Below are 25,619 nucleotides of genomic sequence, written 5' to 3' on the forward strand. Positions count from 1 at the left end.
GCGGGCCAAAATAGAGAATTGGAGGAATTAAAATACAAGGATAAAGCTTTACGATGATGTACATTACGATTTCTATGTATAAATGGCAGACCTGTTCATAGGCCATTGAAGTTGAACTTTATTTTACCTCCGCGAAAGAGACGCGAAGTACTTTATTTCAACGGGTTACTATTCAGACTTAAACGTAAAAGATAAAAGGACCATCTGTTAGTACACAAATTTAAAAGTGGGATTGCATCGCGTTGTAGCGTACGAAGTTTCCAAAGTTGCATAACTTTTCATTTCTTTATGGGGGGGGGGGGGGGGGACAACGGCCATTTAGGCGTATTTTGAACTTTTCGATTCTTCGGAGAAAAAAAGCGCGATAGAACTTTTTGATATAATTTTCGAAAAAGGTTCATTAAAAGGGTCCTTTAGAAAAAATAAAACGAATTACGAAATTTTGCAACTGTCGGCGGATTCTCGATTACGGTCAGTAGCTCTTAAGATCAGGAAATAATAGTCATTTTCGTAGGGTGTGATACAAAAAGTGAATGAAGGATTTACCTCCTGTAATCCCTCCTTTCCGACGAAATCCATCTCGAAAATAAAAAAATGCGCACCGCGCGGAAATCTGGGAGTGTACCGCACTCCCAGAGGCCTGTGTTGTGTGGTAACATCAGGTCTTTTTTTCGCTGATTTTCTTGATTTATGCGACGAATTTCGCCAAATGGAGGAATTTCTCCTTGTCTAACTTGTAGGTATTTAACAAGTCTATTGTACATAAACATATTCAATACTATTATTATCAGTATCGATATCGTTATTAATTCTTAAATACTCAAAGACTGTTTAACAACAACAAGTTGCGTGGAGATTCAATTATTCATTGTTTTACAATTGCCGGCTATTGCAAATAGTCTCGCCATCAACCCTCCTAGAACGCTTGAGTTACTTTTGACCAAAAATTGACAAACCTAACAACCCAGGTCGACTCGTTGTCTTGGCCTGCAGTTGTCCCACCAAACCTGTTTCCAGCTATTTAGACAAAATTATGGCTCCTATCGTCAAAACTTTACCGTCAGGTTTTAAAGAAAGCCAACACGCACCAGAAATTTTTCGGCTTTAATTTTCTTGGCGAAGACAAACTTCAGTTGATTATGGATATTACATCTCTCTATTTATTCTGTCATTCTCGATGGCAAAGTTCTCCTAGCTTTCAAACATTGTTTTGATCCAGGCACTATTAATAATAATAATAATAATAATAATAGTAATAATAATAATAATAATAATAATAATAATACAGCATTTGCAGTGCACAAATTCCATGTGGATATGCTCAGATATACTGTTAAGGAACCTGTTTCTGTCGATCAAGTGGGTCACCACCGCGCCCAACGAATTTTTCGACAGTCAGCACTACAAACGTCACAGAATGAAAATACTCACCGCATTCTATTCACTCTCACATTTCACATTAACAACCACGCAGTTAAATCCATTATTCTTAAAAACTTTAAATTACTTCAAAACGATTCAGAGACTGGTACTATCTTTTAGCAACCTCCACTTATTTCATTCAAAGGCTTAAAAAACATAGGCAACTTTTTGGTCAGAAGTTCACTACAAACTAATGACCAGCCCGCAACTTTCAAATGCACTCGCTCACGATGCAAATCTTGTCCTTTCATTCATAAAGTTTGAAAATATCGGGTCCCACACGATCAATTAAGGTTATTGATCACTTCACGTGCACCTCCGCCAATGTCATCTATTGCATAATTTACACTTATTGCAAAAAGATATTCATTGCTGAAACAGGAAGACGAGAACACCTCCGCGACAGTAGAAAGGAATAACAAGGATGCATTAAAACCAGTCGCTAGACAATTCAATCTGACTTATCATTCTAAGGGGCATATCGCAGTCTGCGGCCTTTCCTTACATTTATGTAGTTCGAAAAGCTGCAAAACTCTGAATAGAGTTTATTTTTCAAATCGTCACTGTTAATCCCCACGGCATCAAGAACGTTTTTCATTCAAATAATTTTTTTTTTCTTGTTACCATGTTCCCACCAATAGCGTAGCTCCATTTTTGCGTGTGGGCACACGCAACCCACAATTCCTCCATTGCTCTGACGAAGGGCTAACGCTCGAAACGTCAGCTTTGAAACTTACCGTGGTCAATTTGCATTATTAACTCAGTCGATAAAAGGAAAATTACCTTGTTTTAATCGTTGTTAGCAAAGATCCTTGCCTTAAACACAACAGATATTTGTTAGTGGTTGAGAAAGCCCTCTATTTTCCTAGATTATCAAAATTTGAAAACTTTCAGAAACAGTTCTTTATGTTTTATCTTGTCACCCTCAGAAACGTTTTCTAAACTTTTATAGGTTGTTAAAAAATAACAAAATCAAGAAGTTGCCTGGTGATTTATTTAATCTTTTAGTCAAGCTACACGAGCTGTAAGTGAAGAACCTTTGAATATTTATCGCTGTTAAAAGTCTTAACCAATAACCAGTTGATCCTTAACGATAATGCGCAACTATGATATCAACACTCATCCACCATGAGTACAGAATCTGGTTATTCATTAAGTTGTACTTGAAAAGGCCTTTTAAATCATTTCAGAGAATCGGCAATACCGCATACCGCATACCAGCAATGAATTTGTAGTCAAAATTCTGTAACGTATGTATGTGTTTTAGAATGTGAAATTAGGTCTCTTTCAAGTAATCAGTTAAAGGAATCATGAATCCATCGGCGATTGTCCAGTTTCTAATCCGCAGCACTTACATTGTCCTTTGCTGTCTCTATCGTTTTGTTTAAGGTTAAGTCCGGCTTGAGACTAGTTTTGTAATACCATAAATACCAATTTCAAAATAAATCGAGTGTACCAGGAGTTTTCCAGGGCAACGCAAGTAAAAAATATTCAACTACAAGGACAGAAGAAAAGACATCCATGGTTGGTTATCAACTATGAATTGTCTTTTCAGATTATTCATTGACATGTGGTGAGCTCAACCAGTCAAACAATGTCATTTGACGCTTATATTACATGAATAAAACCTTCAATTCACAACCACTGAAAGGAACAACAACAGCTACGTAAGACGTTCAACTCACAGACCTGTACATACTCGTAGATATCTAGACAACAATCAGATAGAAGAACTACCGAAGGGAGTCTTCAACAACAACACCGAGTTGACCTACCTGTAAGTTTTCAATTAAATAATCAATGAATTCTATTTCTAAAGACTATATCGGTTTTGCTAACATTTACCCACCCTATGCTGATATTCGTTTTCATTAATTAGCGAAAGTATATTTAAATTACAGCCGACTGTCGTCAACCTTAAAGGAAGTAAGAGAGGATAATATGGTTTACAGATTGACAGTTCCGAGCAGATAAGAGTAATAACTCCTATTTGAAGCACGTTTGGGGTTCCATTAATCAAAATTTTGCCCCTATGAGGGTTGTCTTTGCCCACTCCATTTTCTCCTGGTTTCTCTTTCGAATTTTGCCTTTTAATTCAGCCGCACAGAGAAACGTGAACAGATTTATTACACTTCCTCATGGAACTGTTTTGCATACTCTCTAACTCTTCTAGATCTCTGGACAATAACAGAATCAAGGAGTTGCATCATACTCTATTGACTCAGTTAGTAAAGCTTCAGCAGTTGTAAGTGAAGTGTGTGTTTCTTTACCAACCAAATAAGCGCATGCAATATACTACACATTTTAAGGACAGCGATAAAGATATTTTAGGGGTAGATTATACAACCCTTCAATATTTGGTGGCACAAGGACTGGTTACGAGCCGAAGTAAAATATAGGAGCTGGTAGCATGATTTTTAATGCATGTCTTGATATTTAAAAAAGAGACATCTTAAAGTAACAGCCTTGATGAAGTTAGTAATGTTGAAACTGAGCTTCAGAGGCGGATTGGTCGAAATCTGTTAAATAGTTGTTCATTAATTAACAAATGGTAGACACCACACCCCACCACAAGAAGCTAGAGTCGCTCTCCACCATCGCCTTGCGCGACTCTTAAGTTTCTCTTATGCTTAGCAACTTCCCGCGTGCATCCATAACTCCATTGTGTACGCTGTGGTGTTTACCATTTGTTTTATAACATGAAAAACAATTTCTTGCGAAACATTAACTTACTTGGAAACATTTGCTCACGTCAGCAGCGTACCACATGAGCAAATAGTAGACACTGAGTTGACCAATTAGAGCGCGCGCTTTACGTGATTTATGTTATAATTGAAATCCAGGGTTGCAAATTTCCTAATTTTTATTTGATATTGTTTGCTAAATTTTTTATCATGACGACACTTCTTGAACTCCTCTTCTTATGCAGACGTCTTCACATCAACAATCTGGAAAAATTACCAAAGGGATTGTTTGATGGCTTGTGGAATTTAACAAAACTGTGAGTTAAGAAAACCAAGCTTTCCACGAGCAAAACTACAATTAGAATTAAAAGTCTATGCCGTTTCCGTGAGACCTTAATTGATTATTTTTGAATTAGTGTGCAAAGTATCAACATACCAAAATAGAGGTGTAAGAGACTATCAAACATTTTCGTGTTAGTTTGTTTTCTGAACTGTAATCACACTTGATATTTTACTGAATGAGCAGACCTAGTAAGGTGAAAGTTAATGCCGAGCGCAGATGTAAAAAAATTAATTTCAGCAGTGCTGTATACCTTGATCTAAATAAGGAAGAAAAGCTCGTTCCCACTCAGCATTAACAGGATTAAGATTTCGGTGAGCATTGGGTATCTGAACTCAAATTTTTACAACTCCACTCAGACGGCTGCAGGACAACGCGATCCGAATGCTACCCAAGGACATTTTCATGGATTTGGTTAACTTGGATGAACTGTAGGTTCTGTTACTTCAAGCAAATGCAATAGACAGTATTTACATTTAACTTATTACGAGTTTCCAAAAATAAAATACTTCCATCGAGTTATGTTCCATGATGTATTAGGAAATAACTTAGGATCCTATGCGGCTCGTTTATGTAGAGATCGAGGAGAGGTGTGGGTTGGCTACAACAAAATCCACTACGATTTTAGATATTTTTTTTATTGTTTTCCTTATTCTGTTATTATTTTTTTTATGGGCTTTATATCTGTGGATTGAAGATGGTTCTGAAACTTCTAACTCATTTTCTTTGTAACTTTCAGGGATCTCTCTAATAACAAAGTGGAGAAACTGCCAGAAGGAATCTTTAGCAAGCTAACGAAGCTCACAAAACTGTAAGGAACAAAACTTATATCTGTGGTTTTAATATGTGTCTAAAACATTTAACTCATTTTCCTTGCAACTGGCAGACGGAATCTTTTGCATCCTAATGAAGCTGACAACACTGTAAGGGACAAAACTTTCGGCAGGACAACATTTATATATGTACCCTTACTTTCTCTTCGCCGCGATTCACCCCCTTAATCGACCCCGACTTTCTCGATCTGTCCGACCTTTTACCTCGTGCGGTTCCCTGATACCCTTTACTAGGGCTAACGCCCAGTGGGTTTTTCATGGGTTTCTCTTAGCACTTTAATTTACGCTTCAGAGTTAATTCTCTGTTCCACCATTAATATCCGTGGATAGTTTGTTTTCCGTTGAAACCAAAACTACGGGTTTATTCTTTATCAGTAACCCGCTAAATTTTGTAATCTCACAGGCTTTTATCCAGCAATCAAATCGAAGACTTACCGCCAATGATATTTGCTAACCTAACCAAACTTAGGACATTGTGAGTAGTCATTGTGATGAGGTTTTTACTGATTAGGCGTTTGATTTGATGGATCGACCATTCGTCAATTGATTAATAATTGACAGACGATTATTTATTTGCAACTTTAGGAGAGAAAACTATTGTAAATATTTGAAAGTATTTATAAAATACTTGAAAAAATTACCAGATGTTCAAAGACGAAAATATATTGATCAGCTAAGAACTAATCTGAAATAGTTGGTGATGGCGATTGACAACAGTCGGCCAGGTCGTCCTGCCAAATCGGTAATCGTCGATCAGTCATCGGCAGCTATGTGATTCTTCGTCAGTTTTCGACTTACTATCGACTGAAACGTCGAAGATAAGTCGCGTCCTTTGGTTTCTATGTTTGCGTCACGTTTGTGTATGCTTTGTGCCATGCTTGTACGCTCTATGTTCTATGTAAGTAGAACCAGGCATGTCTTTCAAAGAATATTTTTAAGATCTGTATGGAAAAGTTTCCAGAAGAATGAACAATAAATGAAAGTGATTGTTTCACGACCATTGTGGAATGGCTTCATACGCAACTCAGTGGCGCCAAGTCCAGTGTTTGGTGTTTCGTAAACGTTTTAAAGATTTAAATAATTCCTGGAGGAAAACAAATCTCCTTCAGGAGACAAATAAGCCCAGCAATTGGACAGAAAAGCTCCTTCGAGAGACAAATAACTCAAACAATGGGACAAAGTACCTTATTTCGGAGACAAACAATCCCAGTAGGACAGAAAACCTCCTTCGGGAGACAATAATTCCAGCAGTGGGACAAGAAACCTCCTCCGGGACACAAACAGTCAGAGAAAGGGGAAAAAAAACCTCTTTCCGGAGACAAATAATCTTAGCAATAGGAAAATAAAGCTTCTTCGGGAGACAAATAATCCCGGTAATGGGACGATTGATATAGAAATTTAATGTAAAAACATCCCCGAGAGCTGTGCCTGGTTCTGAAGCTGATACATGTAGTAATAATGGATATGCAAATGAAGTTAGTATAGTAAATCAGTTCATAACACTTAGATGTATACAAAGAAATAGATATTTTCAGCTACGTTCACGAGTAAAGCACAGGGTTAGATATAGAGAGCCATCCAGGACAGTGGCGGATCCAGGGGGAGGGTCCGGGAGGTCCGGACCCCCCCCCCATCAGACCTGATGACGCTTACAACTTTGAGACTGAGATTCTTACATCGACAGGATCGTATATTACTTTTTAACGGGATGATTTTTTAAAATGAATCCAAGTAAACGATAAGCAGCCAAGGATTTATAACGTGGAAGCGTGACTGGTGGGAGAGGGTGTGGGGAGAGAAGTACTTTGCCTCAAAAGAGTTCAACAGTCCTTTCTGAACCAAAGTTTGGACCCCCCAATCAAAATATCCTAGATCTGCCCCTGCAGGATATCACCAAGAAAAGTTATCGAGTCATTGCATTACAGAATATTAAGAAGTAAAGACAAGAACATGCTCAGAAAGTCAGTTCCTGTTTCATCTGTTTTACATAGCGTAGCTACAAATTATGGATAATGGAGTATCAAATATACTAAGAGACAAGACAAGTAGCGAGTACATACAGTGAATACCGACTATCCAGACAGTCAACTCGCCTTGCCTGCATACTTTCTTAAATATTGTGTTGTCGAACTGAACACAGAACTGTGCACACGTACCAAAGAATCTGCTCCTTTCATCAGTGCCTTTTTCTTAACCATAAGGCTCGTTTTTCAGAAAGATAAGCATTTGGTACATTTCGACGCTTTGCTTCGCTTTGTGTAAATACATGCCTGATTACACGTAGTCGCTGGTTACGAAGTTATGTTATACAATTATCGCACGTTACAGCGCGGTAACGTGCCGATGGAAGCGGCTTCTGGTGCCTGCCGCCTATTACAAAATATTTTTCCTTCTATAGAAAATTCTAGCTACAACCCTGTAACAACATCAATATTGATAACCCAGAACTGAAGGAAAACATCCTTACAGGCCTATGCATTGGTGTAGACATAAAAAGAAAAAACAGCCTGTTGTGCGGTATGCAACAAACACCTCCAACAAAAACTTCAGATGAAGAAATGATCAGTCAATTGTAGTAATTGCAAGATAACAACACTGTTGTCCTTGTTAAAAACCAAACCGATGTGTCGCACCCTAGTTAACACAAATTAAGATGGCATGAGAAATAATACCTGCTTTAATAATGCCGCACAGAGTTTCTTGAGGAAAATCAAGAATAGGACACCTATTGCAGATATTCTACTAAATGACCTAAAATAAGTTTTTATTAAAGGCAGAAAATCAAAGAATGATTGTGGACAGAACAGCAAAAATTATTTCAAAGTTCTTGTGATATTAAGTCTTGTGTTTTTATACAGTAAAACTGAGCATGTTCCAGTTCTATACATTCACTTTATAAAAAACATTATTAAAACAAAGTTAAATAATTGTTATTTTTGCATCTGATGGCAGTTACCAGTGTAGAAGTTAATTATTACTTAAAAAAATTCCAGAGAATAATGGATCACAAACGAGTGCACGGCAAAGGGCAATATAAAGATGACAATATTTATTTGTCTCCTCCATTTCGATTCTCCCACAATTCCTTTCCAATTATAAGCTGGTCTCATGCTTCGCGCGTCTATTTTCCTTCCACACGCGATCAGTTTCCTCGCTCGCTTAACCACTTTTACCTTACCTCCAATTGAGTTGGCTCCAGGCAACTTAATACGGCTTTAAGCGACTTTAGACGACTTAAGGTCCTAGAGTCGGCCTATCTCGGATGGAATAAAACAAGGGAAATAGCACCTTCCCTCCTCCCGATGCAATGATGCATTTGCGTGAATACTAAAACGCGCCATTTACCCATTGCTAAACTGGGGGGAAGGAGTTAATTTTTCACTTGAAATGTTCAAGATTGTAGGACATTAATTTTATTTCTTTACAACACCTGACGGGATTGTCCATCTCCTGATCTTGTCATTTATATCCGGGATTGCATGCAAGTGTTGTTTAACAAATATTTCATATGTGACAGACTAATTTCTCAATTTCATATTGCTTCGTATACGAGAGAATTATGTGTTATGGTGAACTATTATACATGAGGACACTTAGTGATACATATGATTTAATAGCACGGCCCCCTTCCGCATGCAATCCTGGACACTACTCGATCTTGTGAAACGCAAATGTTAAAATTTGCGACAGAGAGGCATATCACCAGACTCTCCTCTAAAAAAAAGAAACATTCCAAATTTCTTACAAGTAGACACATGTAGTCGTTGACTGTCTATTTTTGAGGTTACTTTGACCCTGAGTTTAGGAGACACGCTTTCTAAAACTTATAGCTTATAATTTTGAGAAAAGAGACAACATATTTCGACAGTTCTGTCAACTTCAGTTAAGGTAAACGCAAAGTACAACAACAACAACAACAACAACAGCATTTATTTAAACACAATAAAAAGCTTCAGCAAACGCTGATGTGGTCGTGTACAAACAATAAAACTAAATTCCTAACTAATTATAAGAAGACTAATGTAAGATTTCTACATATTTTCAACAATAAAAATTCTACATAGTACATCATTATAATATACGTGGCTTAAAAATACACTTGAGTGACTTTTTAAAAGCGTCAACGTCTTGAATTGATCTCATTTGATTTTCCAGATCGTTCCACCGAGTAATTGACTTGTATGAGCATGATTTCTTGACCATATCGGTCTTAGGTCTAGGTAACTTAAATGTCATTTTCCTCCTGAGGTCGTAACTACTTACATACTTTTCAAAGAGACGGTTCATAGGACATGGTAAGAGATGATAATAGGCCTGATGCGCTAAGATTAGTAATCGTTTCTCATACATAATCTCAAAGTCGAGTTTATCTAATGTTACATGGAAAACTAACTAGGAAACCTATCAAAACAAAAAAAAAACCTCTCCATGTAAGTTGAACCCTTCCCCTCTCAAGATCTCATTAATAATTCTCCTTTCTGTCTGCCTAACAACTATTATGATGTCAGTTGTGAGAGTTTGGTATTGGATCAACTGATGATCTCTAAAGTGACTTATTTCTTTATTGTCATTACTAATGTGTTTGATGTTGTATTGATATTGTAAGGAGAAATTACTTCTTGGTCATTCGTGGTAAATCGAAACTTGAATTTAAAATGAAATGACCAGACATGATGATTGATGCAAATTCGATTTTCCAATTGAAATGAAAATCGACCATGAAAAAGTTTCTGTTTTTAATTTAACAGAAAAATGGAGAAGAATAAGTTAAAGAAACTTCACCCGGTTCAATTTTGGGGATTGGCGAAGCTGCATGACCTGTAAGTAAAACAAGGATACTGTTTTTTCATTTTGTCTTTTCTCTGGAAATCTGATTTGAAAATGTACTACTATACTGATTATAAAACTTAATCTGACCGCCAAATTTGTTAATAAACACTTTTGTGTACGGAAAACACCTACACCCGGCGATTACCTCCTCTTTTTTTTAACAAAATTTAAATTACTCAGATGTCACTTCCTCATTTCTTAATGGATTTCCAGTTTTTACCTGTGTCGTAGGCATTCTAACTGCTGCTGGGATGTGTTTTGGCTGGTTTGGATGGTAAACGCATGATAACTGCCCTTCTGAAAAAAGGCATAAAAAATTCTTGTAATTACTGTAAGAAATAGACAACTTTTTCGAGAGACATGTTTCGGCATGCTTATGCTTTCTTCAATCAGTGAGTAACAGAACGTGAGTAATTATATAACGGACAAGTAGATGAATAAAATATTTACAGTATGATGTAATGCAAAAGCGGGTACTAATTACAACGTGACACCAAACATCAAAGGTGTGAACTAAAACGCTAGAAAAGTGTCATAATACTGTAATTGTTTGTTAAGTTCAGGTTTGATCTTATTTATATAAAAAGCTTCTTTGAGTTCTAAATTAATTGAGTTGTTAGCAGAATCCAGAATACTAAAGCAAGAAAGGGAGTATTTGTTCTTACAAGAAGGAGATGTGTTGAAATGCTTAAAATATATATGCGAGTTTTATCGCTTTCCGTGTGCTCCTTTATCCTATTAGAGTAGTGGCGACTAGTTTCGCCAATATAACGGGAATTACATCCGGCACAAGAAAATTGATAAACTACCATGGATTTTAGAGCATCAGGAGTACGATCTTTAACACTGAACATGTTTTTAATTTTAAAGAAGAAGTGGCGACTAGTTGAAAACTAGTTTTAACTTCTTTTAAAATTAAAAACATGTTCAGTGTTAAAGATTGTACTTCTGATGCTCTAAAATCCATGGAAGTTTATCAATTTTCTTGTGCGGGATGTAATTCCCGTTATATTGGCGAAACTAGTCGCCACTACTCTAATAGGATAAAGGAGCACACGGAAAGCGATAAAACTCGCATATTTTTAAGCATTTCAACACATCTTCTTCTTGTAAGAACAAATACTCCCTTTCTTGCTTTAGTATTCTGGATTCTGCTAACAACTCAATTGATTTAGAACTCAAAGAAGCTTTTTATATAAATAAGATCAAACCTGAACGTAACAAACAATTACAGTATTATGACACTTTTCTAGCGTTTTAGTTCACACCTTTGATGTTTGGTGTCACGTTGTAATTAGTACCCGCTTTTGTATTACATCATATTGTAAAGATTTTATTCATCTACTTGTCTGTTATATAATTACTCACGTTCAGTTACTCATTGATTGAAGAAGGCATAAGCATGCCGAAACATGTCTCTCAAAAAAGTTGTCTATTTCTTACAATTTTTATCATACTTGCTGCTACTACGATCTTGTAATTACACTGAAAAAGAGAAACGAATTACATCGCGGTCTTTCTTTTCATACTTTATCGTGCCTATAAAAATCAACTTAAAAATGTCCCACTTATGTATTGACATAGTCCTACTTTCACGTCATCCTCTATCATTTTTCTAGTTACCTCTCAGACAACAAGTTCGAAAATTTGCCAGAAGGAATTTTTAAAGGCCTAGAAGAGCTTTTGATTATGTAAGTGGACTATTTACCTTCATCGGAATGATATTTAACAGTAATTCGCCGAAGACGAAGTGAATATTGTTGAATATTCCTTGAGACGAAGTTAAAAGGATTATCCAACAATATTCAGTGAGCCTGGGGCGAGGTGATTACAGCAGGGCGCGAGGGGATTATAGCAGGGGCGCTAAATCTTAAAACGGTTGCCTCCCGTTTTGTGAATGTTACAGAGGAACCTAGATAGAAGAAAATTCTATTCCGAATATCGTAAAAGATGCCGCTAAGTTTCGTGCAATACTTTTCAATAAAGACATATGGCTTTTGCTGATTAAACTCTTGCGGAGACTGGCTGTTTATCTCGATGCCAGTAGTCGAAGCAATGGTAACAGAATGGTTTCAGCAACATAAAATAGGTGCGGTTTTTATTTTAAATTGTTGAGCTTTCCTTTTGACAGAGAAATCTTTAACAACGAACTGAAACAAGTTACCATCGACACCTTTAGAGAAAATCAACGGTTGAGAACGATGTAAGTGTTTTCTTGGATCGAAATGATTTTACAAGTTATGAAAAGCACTGTTTGACCCTGAATAGTTCAAATAGTTAAAACACGTATTGCAAAACACACCTTAAATGTTTTGATTGCCACAATCTAATGATATCAGAGCTATATTTCTATTCACAAATTTTCCATTCCAGGTACATGCATTACAACAAGTTTAGAGAGCTTCCTTATGGATTTTTTGAAGTGCAGAAGGATATACTGCGAGTGTACGATTTTATTATATTTATACTACGATCTAAAATTTAAAGAATAAATTGTAAATAGAGGATGTCTGAGAAAAATGTTAATTTAATGTTTGCAATAGCTTCCCAACGAGAATGGAAGACGTGGCATTCATTATGGGAAGTTTCTTATATCGATGAGGGGACATTTACGAATCTCTGTTATAGTTAGTACATATAGTAATTTGAAATACCTTATTTCACTGGACGATGTCTTATTTTACGATTGCAGGAGTTTGGACACAAATCTGATGTGTTGTCATATGCACAAGGAGGACGCTGACTGTTCTTTCATTCACAACGACGACTTCGCTAACTGTGAGAGCATGTTTAAGAGCTCAACCCCAAGGAAGAGCATCTGGGTAGTCGGCTGCCTTTCCCTGGTTGGGTCTGTGTTTGTCATCACATGGCGTTCCATTTTTAAAGATACAAACACGGTACAGTCAATCATGTTATTGCATTTGGCAGTCTCCGATGGTTTGATGGGAGCATACTTAATCACACTTGGTGTTAAAGATCTGTTGTGGAGAGGAGAGTATTACTTACATAACTTCAAGTGGAGGTCTGGCTTGGGTTGCCAGATAACTGGCGCTACCTCTTTACTATCCAGTGAAGTCTCTCTGATGCTGATGGCTTTGATATCTGCAGACCGACTCAAGAACATTGTGTTCCCCTTCAGAGGTGGTGCACTTTCTCGTAACATGACACACATTTTTTGCGCCATTATATGGCTCGTCGGCTTTCTTCTGGCATTCTTTCCAATGTTTGGCCTGAAATACTTCCAAGATTTGGAAGCGTATCACAGCTACTACGGAAAAAGTGTTGTTTGCCTTCCCTTGCAGCTCTCTCCTGAAAAAACGGAAGGCTGGGAGTACTCTGTTTCTGTTTTTGTTGGCCTCAATTTATTCCTCTTCATGTTCATTACAATTGCATACCTCGCTATTTTCATAAGCAGAGTGAGGGTCAAAAACCAATCAGCCAACACCGAGAGAGAGTCAGGCCTAGCCAAAAGAGTGTTCTTTATCATCTTCACTGATTGTCTCTGCTGGATGCCAATCATCGTGATTGGTATGAGGTCGGTTTTGGAGAAGAATTACAAACCGCCAGGAGATCTGGCCGTGTGGATTGCTGTGTTTGCACTACCTGTCAATTCAGCAATAAACCCGATTCTGTACACGTTAGCAACACCGAAGGTTAGGGACAAGATCTCTTTACCATCTTTGACATTCAAATAGCTTGAGGGAAGACCTTATGGTCACTGGTTAGCACGCTGAACTCCGGGTCAAGAAATCAGGTTTCAAGCCTTAGAACAAATTTACTCCTACGCAAGCTACTTTTAGATTCCCTCTTTTTATCTATCCGTTTAAACCAGAATTATTCAACTGTCAGGGAATTTAACCAGCACCCAATGTGGGAAGAGTAGCCGTTAAAAAAATTCTGGTGGCTGCCTGTTACTAAAAGTGGAAAAAGTATGGAGAGGTCAGGGAAGGAGTCAGGTATCATGATGGAATTACGTAAAAAAATAATCATGGTGTGATTAATGAATTTCTGTTTCAATGTTCCTTTCCAGGCGCAAGATTATTTGGGAGTCAAAGTAGCAAAACTGAGAAGCTTCTTACGCAGCGCATTTCACTGCAATGGAGAACATGAGGGTAACTATGTTCTTTTTCTCCCATTCCTTCTCTCAAAACATCCGATAGAATAGAACCAGAAACTGTCTTCGTTCGTGAAATTTGCTGTTTGTAACCAATGTCAGTTTTCATATAGATATGACATTGTAATTATTAATCCAGAGTTTACTCATGCATTGTTTGATTAGAAGATCAACAGAATCCACAAGGAATCGAGGATAACGAGCAACTTTCCAATGGAGAAGGTAAAAGTGTTTTGATGAGATCTTTGCACCTCTGCATCTCCTAGTCAAACATTCGTATCTTGTTAACTTCACTCAAGTTTTGACTAGGGAGCGAGAAAAATGATCCAGAACAGAAATACCAGGGGAAAGGCTGAACGGTAACTTTAGTTGATATGTACTATTCCCTTCGAATCTATAGCCAAGGTCGGCCTCTACTTCACAAAAAATTGTGGGAAAAGCAAGAAATTGATACAGAACACAGCAAATATCCATCCAACCAATAGTCTTTCCATCTAAATGTTCGTTAGTTTCTTCATCAGCAAATGGTAGTAATAATTATTATCCTATCCCTTCTTTGAATCGTTTAGCACTCCTTTAATTAGTTTTCTACTTTTTTTTCTCAGATAAAAAAACAGTGGAAGCGATAGAAATGAAGCCTCTTGGATTAACGCATCTCGAGCAAAATGCTTAACCTTACGTTTGTATAATAATTGTCCTAAGCGAAGAGGCAGGGTGGAAAAGGAAGCAGCGTGGTGGAGTGGTCAGCGTGTCAGACTCGCAATCCACCGATCCCGGGTTTGAGTCCCGCTCTGACCACTACCTGAATTTGTTTCACGGGATCCGAGTTCAAATCCTTGGTCCTGCTTGAAAATAGCTAACTAGTTTGCCCCCGGCCAGTTGGGATTCTTAATGTTATGTTCAATTTGAAATAATTGTTTCAGTTATTTGCTTAGCCCCACTAGCACTAGTGTGCTATAAACACTGCCGAGGATAAATAAATTTATATATTATTATTATATTTATAAGAAGATATTGGCTGGGGTTCTTTCAGCTAAAAACTCGATTTCAATTTGCGCTGAAAAAGCACAAATTTCTCTTGTGGACTGAGAAATACTTAAACAGAAATTCAGTGGTAGAAGTATGATGTATGAAGTTACAAGACAAAAATTGCTTTGGTGTGCTATCTATTTCATTGACCTAGAATCCATTAACCTTCTCTTGTGACTATCCACTTAGTTTCCACTTTATCGACTTGAGTAATATGTTATTCATTCTTAAAAGGAGTGGCTTTGCGTTTAGTGGCGAATGGATACTACTCGCTTGTTTCTATTCACAGATCAAAATGAGAAGCATAGTGCGAATCAGATCGGGATCAATGAACAATTTCACGAGAAAGGTTATCAATAACATTTTTTAACAATGATTACTATCATTGCAATTTACTTTTTAGTAACCTTATATCCTTACGTTAGCTCACTCATTCAATCAGTTATTCCTCTCTGTGCTTAGATCAGCAAGGAGCTGAATTGCTGGAAATGGAGGCCTTAGGATTGCTTCCTAATGAGTTAGGTACTTCTTAACTTTTTATTCTTGTTCTTCGCACTCTTAAGTATAGGGCTAAAATATTCTTTATTACACGACTCGGGCGGTCAGAGGGCCAATAACTAAAATCAACCAATTAAAATGCTCTATTGCCGGTCAATATTCTCTCAGTATTGGACCGGGCACTGTCCCGAATGGTCCCGAATGATACCGTACCTCTGTCCCTTTGAACTTCAGTCGTATAATAAATCTCTTATTAACCAAGCTTGCTCGGGACCGTACTGGAAGAGTATCGGCCCTCGGTCTTTTTTGTATGGAGCTCGCTACGCTCGGTCCGTACTGTCAAGACCTCGGGCCGATATTCTCCCAGAACGGCCCTCGCGCTTGGTTGATAAGATATATATAACCTGATTTGAATAAAATTGTAAGGGTTGTCCAGTATTTCCTGTTTGTTTAACCATAGTACCCGTTAATACACTTTCCCTTTGAACCTTTTAGAAGAAGACCAGGGAAGTGAAGAGGGCTGTGTTGAAGAAAACGAATTCTAACATGATACAAGGCAGTAATCATTGGTCGATAAAAGGATATCAAGCCTACGCCGGTTTTATCTTTACATTCCAAGCTCTTCCAAGATCTTTATTATTGTCGTCACTTGTTAAAGGATTAATACTAGGATTTTGTGTGGGGCACTTAGACCCCGTCCACACGAAGACGATTGTAAACGCAAACGCTAGTAAACGCAAACTTTTTTTATGCGTTTAGGCCTTCCGTCCACACGAAGACGATGAAAACGCTCACCGTAAACGCATAAATTCGAAAACACTCTCCAAAGTGGATAAATTTGAAAACGCCGTTTATGCGTCTTCGTGTGGACGGCCGTAAACGTATATTTTCGTAAATGCTGTGAAAACGCTAACGTCAGTTGTCAACGCCAGTCTCTTTTATCGAGTGCGTTTCCAACGTGGCGTACACACGACTGTTGAGCTGGGTCCTGCTTGCGCTTATTTCAATTATAATTGCGAGCATTCAATTGAATCATGCAATAATCGATATACAGGAAAACTACAAAAGAAGAAGACTAAACTTCTCAGTATTGTTATCCACTACTACAAGCACTTTCACTCGAGTAAAACGACTTAGATGCAGACGTGAGCGCAAAGAGAGAAGATTCTGGACCAGACCAGGTCGACATTTTTCTTCTCTCTCGATCACAACAAACGCACGTGGTGACTTTACAACATGGACGCTAACACTTGATAACAAGGCGCTGAAGCAGATTGTAGGCTCAAACATCGTTTAATGCGTTTACGAGCGTTTTCGTGTGGACGGGTGAAAACGCTACGTAAACGATGATCGTTTTCGTGTGGACGGAGATAAAAGTATGCGTTTACTAGCGTTTGCGTTTACAATCGTCATCGTGTGGACGGGGCCTTATTCATCAGTAACGGCAGTTAAAAGGTAATTTGATATCCTACACTTAGTTTACGTACACGTTTGTAGCATCTCATATTCTTCCCTAGTTGTAGTACGCAATTTTGTAAACACTTGAACAAGATGACTATCGATTATTATCAACCTAAATCTGATTGCAAAATGTAGATTTGTGCTAACAGTCGTAAAACTCTAGTCGAACATAGTAAGTTTTTCAATTGGTTTTCGAAATAGTTTTTTTTTTTTCGAATTTTGATGATGATTTTTAGCAACATGTAGGCTAAGAATAAATGAGTTTTCTACGTAAATTCAATGGGAGTATGTTATTAAAATTCCCATCGTACATAATTTTATTCCTCAGACAGTTGGATCTCTATTGACTTCCATGAGGGATTTTTCAAAAGATAATGTCTCTGAATGAGATCCTGATAAAAAGGTGTTGAAATGAACTAACTATGTACGGTTTGCTGTCGATGTTTCTTTTTCATACTTTTATCATTATCTTTTTAAGAAATAATAATGGGAAATGAAGCGATTAAATACAACCAAAGCCGAATTCCAGGATTGTTTGTCACGCAGGGGGGAGCGTGGGGGGGGGGGGGGAAGCAGGAGCTGGGATCGAATAGATGAGGGGGCTATTTGTACAACTTCTCCAACACTGACAACTCTAGTAAAATGTCTAAACAATTTTTTCATTTTTGATTGAAGCATCTGTAAAGGGGGATTCCGATGGAAATTTATCGCCAGACGTCTGTTCTTAGGTATTTGCATTCCGTAGAGTTCCATAATGTTGTCTCTTAATCGAGAGTAGGATCAGTGTTTGACAAGCCAACCCGAGACTTCTCAACAGTTTTCGAGATCGTGCTTTGGTATTTTAAATATCATTTTCAGGGCTTCTATCGTCCTTTCTTTTTCAAATAATTGGTACTATTATGAGGGAAAAAACTTCGAAAAGAGTCTTTGTTTTCCCACAACATTTTACTACAACATAAATGATACTTTTATCCTTTCCCCTTGTTGTCTTTGTCTTGTAAAGTGACACAAAAACACTTCATGTATCATTAATACTGATTATTCATGTCTTCAAATTACGTTGATTTAAAATTACATCAAATTTCAATTCTTTAATACTATTTAGTATCTCTTAACCAAGACTTGCAAATGAGTACAAACTAACCTTTATAAACAAGTGAAGTGATAGTCGTAAATGGGACAGAAAAATCATTTAGACCAAAACAATTAAAATCTGAAAAATTACATGGAAAAAATTATTAAGTTACTTCGTTATATTAGCTATATCGCTAATTATTTCTACCTTATTCTTCTTTGCCAACTGAAATATTGTAGGAACTAACGACCACATTGTTATCAGTTATTGAATCAGTATACGTATTAAAAGATCTATAATAATATGTGTAGTAAATAAACAGCGGCTATATATATTTTTAATTTCAGAGCTGAGCAAAGAGTTTCCAGCAATTTGATTGGTAGAGCGGTTCCTTATATGACGCTATATAAACCGCTCCACACGGTTTATATTAAATGTTAAAATAAAATGTTAATAGATGTTACTAAAATGTTATGATTTTAGAAATTTCTCTGTTGTTCAGCTCTGAAATTATACTAAAACAATTATTCGCCTCAGGTTTGGTGAATATTGTGGAATAATCACCTCGACTTCGTCTCTGGGATTATTCGACGAAATTCACCTCGCCATCGGCGAATAATTGTTAAATATAAAGTTATACAAAATATGGTTGTAATAATTTTGATATTGAATTAAAACTGAATTACTCTTCAGATACAATGAAATATATGAAGTTCATATATTTTGAACTGCGGTATTAGATACATATGATGCACGATCCTCGCAGTAGATAGCGCTATTTAAGCAATAGCGAAAATCAGACCTGAAAAAAATCAGGCCTGTACGGGATTCGAACCACTGACCTCTGCGATACTAGTGCAGCGCTCTACCAATTGAGCTAACAAGCCAACTGGGAGCAGGCCGTTGAGTTGATTCGTAATAAACCCGTGAAAGTGATAAATCAGATACAATGAAATATATGAAGTTCATATATTTTGAACTGCGGTATGAACTTCATATATTTCATATATTTCATTGTATCTGATTTATCACTTTCACGGGTTTATTACGAATCAACTTAACGGCCTGCTCCCAGTTGGCTTATTAGCTCAATTGGTAGAGCGCTGCACTAGTATCGCAGAGGTCAGTGGTTCGAATCCAGTAAAGGCCTGATTTTTTTCAGGTCTGATTTTCGTTATTGCTTAAATAGCGCTATCTACTGCAAGGATCGTGCATCATATGTATGAATTACTCTTAACGCTTTCATAATGAAAGTAAAAACGGTAGGAAAAGTAAGTTACATCTTGGCTGTTTGAAGTAATATTTGTTTTGAATACTGAGATATTTAGAGATATAGCAAGTGTCTCACTTCAACTCCTGCAACCAAAACAGCATGAAAAGTGTCAAGCTTATTATATTCATGAAAATATATAAAAGAGAACTAATGGAATGCAGGAATATTCTTTTCTGCAAGCATAGTTAGTAGAGGGGACTGGTTAGGAAACCCGGAAAACTTCAAAGGATAGGCCTATTGTTTGGGTTTTGATGTTGAACCATACCATCACGTGACCCTGACCGTGCACACATTTCAAACAAAATGGCGGACGACCATAACAATTTTGTATTTGGAGGAGATTGAGAAGCAATCCTTGATGCTTTAGAGGCCGACGAAGACATAGAACAGGAATTTATGGAAGCTGTAGATGATGTGAGTATAGAACATGTATTCTATCGTTCCTATGAACTTGTTTGAGTCAATTCGAGACGCTTAAACTTCGGGTTTGGCTGCTTTCGAGTGTGATCGAATATCTTTAGTATATCATGTAGCAGATGAGGTATTTATTCTCCCTTCTAGATTCACTGCCTTTTTTAATAGTAAATTTCATTATTTAATTGTTAGATAGCGGCAAGTTTCATAGAATGACCACAATATTTCAGAACTTGGGTGAACGCACTGACTTGACTCTAACCATGATGTTGTTGTTTTTGTTCAGGTAGAAAAGATCGAAGTTGTTTGCGAACTTTGTGCTAAAAAGTGCAAAAGCAAGCGTGGTCTAAAAAGACATAAGACAATGAAACACAAGGAATTAATCGAGGAACCAGTTGTCCAAAACTCAGTGGAAATTTCCGTCGGAGAAACAATCAGAGCTGCAGACAAATCGCTAACAACAGATGACCTGGTAGTTATCGTTGAACAAGTGAAGTTAAAACTCTCTAATACCATGGTCTATCAAGAAAATATTAGAGAAGAGTTAAAGGCATATACTTTCGTAAGGCCTAGAGAAGATTCGAAAGAACTTGGAGTTTTAAAAGAAGCCTACGATGGATTGCTGAAAAATGGGAATCATGAAAAGTTTTACAGCAAGTACTACTCACAAATTCCCTTACATGCTGTCAAGTATTTTCCAGGGCTGTCAAGAAATGCAGCAACATTGCTGTGCACTAAGCTTGCTGATAGAATGGTGTCATTCAGTAGAGAAAAGTTACTGTCTACTGTAAAGGGAAATCAGGTTAAGTTATCTTTACCTGAGAAAGAATTGGCTGGTCTGCAATATCTAGGAGGCTATGTTTTAGATAATCTGCACAACAAAATAGCAAAATCAAAGAAAAGTGAACTTTCTGAGAGCCAGCGAGCCATGTCCTTTTTAAAAGCAGGAAAAGCAGTCAACCAAACTGAAAAAATCTCTCTAACTTTGACAGCATCTTTGGATCGTGGAGGTTTATGGACTATTTCAGGTGATGCTCAGAAAATTTTCTTGAGAACAGAGCATTATTTTAGAGTTAATACTTCGAATACTGGATTACAAAGCATCAACATAGCTGAAATAGTGGATAAATGTTTTCATGATGAGGAAATCCTATCTAATTGTAACTTATTATTATACAACTCTCAACTGAAAGTAGATAAGAAGGTTGTAAAGGATGTTCTCCATAGCATTTTAGGCTTATATTTAAGGGTTCGATCATTCTCTTTTGCTAAAGACATAATTCAAAAACATGAGATAAAGACAAAGCAGAACAAGGCAAAAGGCCTCAGAAAGGAAATTAAGAGGAGTACCCAAGAACAGGACATGCCAAGAGGTCCTTGAGAGTATACAAAATACTCCCCACCATTGTTTAGATTAGAAAGATTAGAAATGGTTTTTCATTTAAGAAAACTATTTAATGTTATTTTCAAATACTTCTGATACTTACATTTTCACATTGCCAATGACAAGTAATTCATAGCACAATTTCAATTCTAAATTGATATTAAATATTTCATTCTTGAACAAAACTATGCCTGTTTTGTAATGTGTCTTAAGAATCTTGTCTATGTTATATTTCTGAATTATTATTCCTAAGATAAGACAGTTTTCAATTTAACCTATGAAAGAAAAAGAAGTTTTCCTGCCCTGATGCAACAACACATAACAGAATGAATTTTCACAGGATTACTAGAATCCAGGTGATCTTTCTAGTGCTGGTATTTTTGTTTAGTTTTCACAATTTGCAAAATCATTTTTTTCAGGCTCAAGAGCACAGAACATGGCAACTGAGAATAAAAGTCATTCAAGGAAATGACATAATTTTCCCTTATTTCATTTTAAATAGACACTGGACAGGAATAGTGCTAGAAGATTCTGTGTTCTAGACTTTTGAACTTGAAATTTTTTTGAAATTGATTGTATCTGGCATTGGTGAATGATGGTGAACCAATGGAAATCAGTCATGTGATTTAAAGTACTCTAATATGTTACTGTTTCTGCGATCATGGTTAGTAGAGGGGGTTCCCTCTACTAACTATGCTGCAATAAACAACAATAAAACAATCCAGTGATATAATCCTGATGTTTATACCTTATATAAAATATTGATTGAATACTGTAGAGTTCATTCTTTCCTTTTTATCTTTCTGCTGGGTAATGGGTCATGTGTCACTTGCTCCCATGCTCTTTTCTTTTCCTTTCTTCCTCTGGTATTGCCACTCTGAACTGCAACTGCCCTTTGGATTCTAATTGTGTTGGCATTGTAACCAAAGGTCTTGATATCAGGGTTGTCATTTCTTCTGCCAAGTTTTCTCTGGTTGCCAAAGTACTCCTCTATTGGATCTTGGCAAAACCTTTCAGTAAGAACAAACTCAATTCCCTCTCCCAGTAGGAACTTTGTTGCTTCAATTACAGAGTAAACTGTAATTTTTAAACCTTCGTAGGTTTGCCACGAAAGGAACATGAGGCTTCTTGCATTCTGGGTAAAGTTCCCGGGTCTGTTCTCTGTGCTTTCCTTCCACTTCTCTAAGTATTCTAGGAACTCTACCAGCCATTTGAATCTGAAATCATCAACTGATCGGTATGGAGCCAAGAATGGCTTTCTCTTCCTTTGGGATTCTGTAGTGCTTCTCACATTGAGGCAATCAAAAAAAGAATCCATCATTTCGCACAAATTGGCCATTGCTTTAGCCTCTGGTGGCCCAAAATTCTTTAACACTGCAGCCACTTAAGACTTGGGCAGCCAAGTTGACTCGCATTACTGAATAAGAATTGAGATTTACATGGTCATATGTTAGCTTTGGCAAGAGCTTCAGACCATTCTCTGCATCTTGAAAGAACAGCTCTGTAATATGATGCCAAAGGATGTAGGAGCCATCATTCCACATATATCTGCTACAGCTTCCTGAACCAGAGTTGTGCAAACAGTTTCTGGTTGTCTTTATTAGATGAGGTGCATCTGAAAAGAAGTACACAAACCGATGGGGAGCAAATAAATTAATAGTGCGATAACACACATCTTTACCTGCATCCCCATCCAATGGTTCATGCAGGCGATAAAATCTTCTGTTAGGAGATGCCCCATCAGATGTTGCTGCAATCACCCACAAATTGCAGGTAGTCTCTAATATGAAAACAGCATCCCAGAAGAGAGGCATCAACTGCACAGCTGTCACACCAGAGGTTGAAAAATGTGCAAGGCAGAACTTTAGCTCTGTACAGACACCTCGTACCAAGCAGGCCAAAGCATGAGTTGCAATCTGGTCAACCTTTTCCAGGGTGGCAAAGTTAACATCTGGATCACCAAGATCTGTGTATCCAATAAGGTCTCCAGAAACTTTGTCGAAAACCAGGTTGGCCATCACCTTCATCTCATCAAACATGAGTACTACGTATCTTTGAACATCAAAATATGATGAAGTCATACTTATTAATTCCTTTACCACTTCTTCCTGGAAGCCCCTTTCTGGCTTAATACAGTTTCTGTAGTCTCTTAGTCTGCGTTGGCTTGGAAGAACAAGTACTTTGCTGTTGCGCAATTCCTCATAGCAAGATGGAGACTTGGCAGCAAGTGATAGGCAAAACCGAATCAACATGGGGTGATATCTCACACCAGATGGGCTACTAGAAAACATTTTTTGCTGCTGTTGCCAAAATAATCTCATGAATGGTGTCATTTTATCACTGGATTGTCCAAGAATTGTGGTGAAGTCATTACTTAAAGCATGATCTATTTCAATGCTGGACTTAGAGATTTCTTTCCTCATACTGTTCAGTTCTTGCTCCAGCTCTGCACATTTCAATCGCTGCTGTTGAAGAGATAATTTTAATCTCTCTGGTGCTGTTTTACTTACAGGGGCATTGAGCTTTGCAGGTACAGAGAGTCTTCTTGTCTTGATTTCTTTTTGCTTCTGGTATGAAGAAAGATAACTTTCACATTGGTTGCATCTTTCAGTTTCTTTACACATCAATAAGCACTCATTAGATCTCCAATATTCTTCGTGTGGAAACATCTGATGATTGTCCATTGCTAAAGGGTCTACTTGTATAGGTATCACATGGTGAACTGGAATACTTGACATCTGACTTCCACTACAAGGGCTTCCTATTCCAGCACAAAGAGAGTAGCTGTCCATTTCCTTCACAATGTTACTGACTGGGACATTCAGCGATCTTAGATGCTTGATGTAAATATCGTGAGTTTCTGGAAGAAAGCACCCAAATACCTTGATTGTGAACCGCAGGCTTTCGTCAACAATAAGTTCCTTTTCTGGGAGAAGAAGGTTGTCTTTCATCTTTGTAATGACCAGTCTATCCTTGGATGTCTGAATATTCCACTCGTTGAGGCTCTTTAAACTTGGTACTCTCTTGCACAAATCGCCAAAGGTTTTATAAAAAGCTGATTTCACAGGTTTCGCGCTTTCTGTAGTTACCACGCTTCGAGCAGGTCGAGGTACAGGTTTATTCGTTTCGTGGCTTCGCTTCGGCATGTTTAATAATGGCAGCGCTCCAAATCGTGGTTTTTTCTTGATCATCTTTTCGGATTGAACTATAGAGAAAGACAGAAGGTCATTTTAGTTATTCCACGTTGGAAAAATATAACATAAATGAGGGTACAAGTGAATATGCCCAATTCAAAGTGAAATAGTGCAACACACAAGGAACGTAAAACAAAATCAACTTTACTTACATATTTCAACATCTTGAGGGTGAAAGTGCTTTTCGCAGGTGTATATAGTATCGTTTTGGATCTTTTTTCGGAATACTGCATCAACTGTTCTTGTCTTGGTAATCTCGCTGAGCCAAGCATCTCTCCATTTACGATGGCCCTCGTCTTTCGGTGCAGGCAGTTTCCAGATACCAACACCTTTCGTCCTTCTTGAGGTTCCACAACCAAAAACCGAACAGTTATCTCCCGGCATGATGATTTATAAATAGTCAAACTACATATCTCTTAGAAATTCTTGATTAAACTACGTTTGAAGCATAAAATACTTTAAAATTTGTCCTTGATAAAGTCACGCTTCTCGAAAGACAGCCGCCATTTTGAAAGCGTGTGCACGGTCATAACCACGTGATCACACTAAAACCATAACAATAAGTTACCCCTTTGAAGTTTTCCGGGTTTCCTAACCTGTCCCCTCTACTAACTATGCTGCAAGGTTTTCCATGTACTCACCTTTTATTGACATAATTAAGCAATAGCGCACATTTCTCCGTGCTCTAAAACGCGATAAATGGTGGTCATGAGGAAAGCTCATAAATCACAAGCCGAAGGCGAGCGACTTTTAAGCTTTCCGATTGTTCCTTATCACGTTGTAGAGCTCGGAAAAATGCGTTCTATCGCTTTTATGATATAACTAGTTACTTGCTGACTCTATAACCTGATAAGGTATCCGCTTGGAAACTGAAGTGAACAATCAGACCATGCGTATTATGTTCATTATGTTATGGCTCATAATAGGTGGAGGTGGTCTTATTGCCTACATAAGAACTGATTTGTCAGTGTACAGGAGAGCGAAGTTAGAACCTGAAGGAGAGGAATCAATCTGCTTGGATGTCAAGGACAATAACAGCAGTTGTTTCCTTGTTTGTGCGTGTTATAG

At 37.5% G+C, this 25,619-nt stretch overlaps 2 protein-coding genes and 1 pseudogene across 4 annotated transcripts in view; 2 read left to right on the forward strand and 1 right to left on the reverse strand.

The window, feature by feature from the left end:
* Positions 1-19,056, forward strand: part of LOC111322677 (G protein-coupled receptor GRL101) — a 32,969-nt gene extending 13,913 nt beyond the window's left edge. The window contains exons 8-24 of the mRNA XM_088726241.1: positions 2,375-2,446; positions 3,128-3,199; positions 3,596-3,667; positions 4,352-4,423; positions 4,806-4,877; positions 5,186-5,257; positions 5,683-5,754; positions 10,028-10,099; positions 11,729-11,800; positions 12,241-12,312; positions 12,483-12,554; positions 12,802-13,762; positions 14,140-14,221; positions 14,389-14,445; positions 14,829-15,601; positions 15,715-15,774; positions 16,246-19,056. Coding sequence (XP_088582367.1) covers positions 4,831-4,877; positions 5,186-5,257; positions 5,683-5,754; positions 10,028-10,099; positions 11,729-11,800; positions 12,241-12,312; positions 12,483-12,554; positions 12,802-13,762; positions 14,140-14,221; positions 14,389-14,445; positions 14,829-14,896 — 1,647 coding nt within the window. The 5' untranslated portion in view covers positions 2,375-2,446; positions 3,128-3,199; positions 3,596-3,667; positions 4,352-4,423; positions 4,806-4,830 and the 3' untranslated portion in view covers positions 14,897-15,601; positions 15,715-15,774; positions 16,246-19,056. The remainder of the gene's footprint in view (positions 1-2,374; positions 2,447-3,127; positions 3,200-3,595; positions 3,668-4,351; positions 4,424-4,805; positions 4,878-5,185; positions 5,258-5,682; positions 5,755-10,027; positions 10,100-11,728; positions 11,801-12,240; positions 12,313-12,482; positions 12,555-12,801; positions 13,763-14,139; positions 14,222-14,388; positions 14,446-14,828; positions 15,602-15,714; positions 15,775-16,245) is intronic.
* Positions 19,057-19,744: 688 nt separating this feature from the next.
* LOC148743387 (uncharacterized) lies at positions 19,745-21,542 on the forward strand. 2 transcript variants are annotated; one of them, XM_088726256.1, is made up of 2 exons: positions 19,745-19,973; positions 20,260-21,542. In XM_088726256.1, exons 1-2 carry the CDS (start codon positions 19,956-19,958, stop codon positions 21,352-21,354), a joined length of 1,113 nt encoding a protein of 370 aa, XP_088582382.1. In that variant the 5' UTR covers positions 19,745-19,955; the 3' UTR covers positions 21,355-21,542. The 2 variants fall into 2 exon arrangements, with proteins under 2 accessions (XP_088582382.1, XP_088582390.1); XM_088726264.1 differs by having other exon boundaries at positions 20,264-21,542.
* LOC148743388 (uncharacterized) lies at positions 21,407-25,072 on the reverse strand (annotated as a pseudogene). The gene is made up of 2 exons (XR_015989135.1): positions 24,704-25,072; positions 21,407-24,562 (listed from the first exon to the last, which is right to left on the reverse strand). The product of XR_015989135.1 is annotated as an uncharacterized LOC148743388 (transcript).
* Positions 25,073-25,619: the final 547 nt, after the last annotated feature.

This window comes from Stylophora pistillata, chromosome 1, assembly GCF_964205215.1.
Source record: "Stylophora pistillata chromosome 1, jaStyPist1.2, whole genome shotgun sequence".
Classification (NCBI taxonomy): domain Eukaryota; kingdom Metazoa; phylum Cnidaria; class Anthozoa; order Scleractinia; family Pocilloporidae; genus Stylophora; species Stylophora pistillata.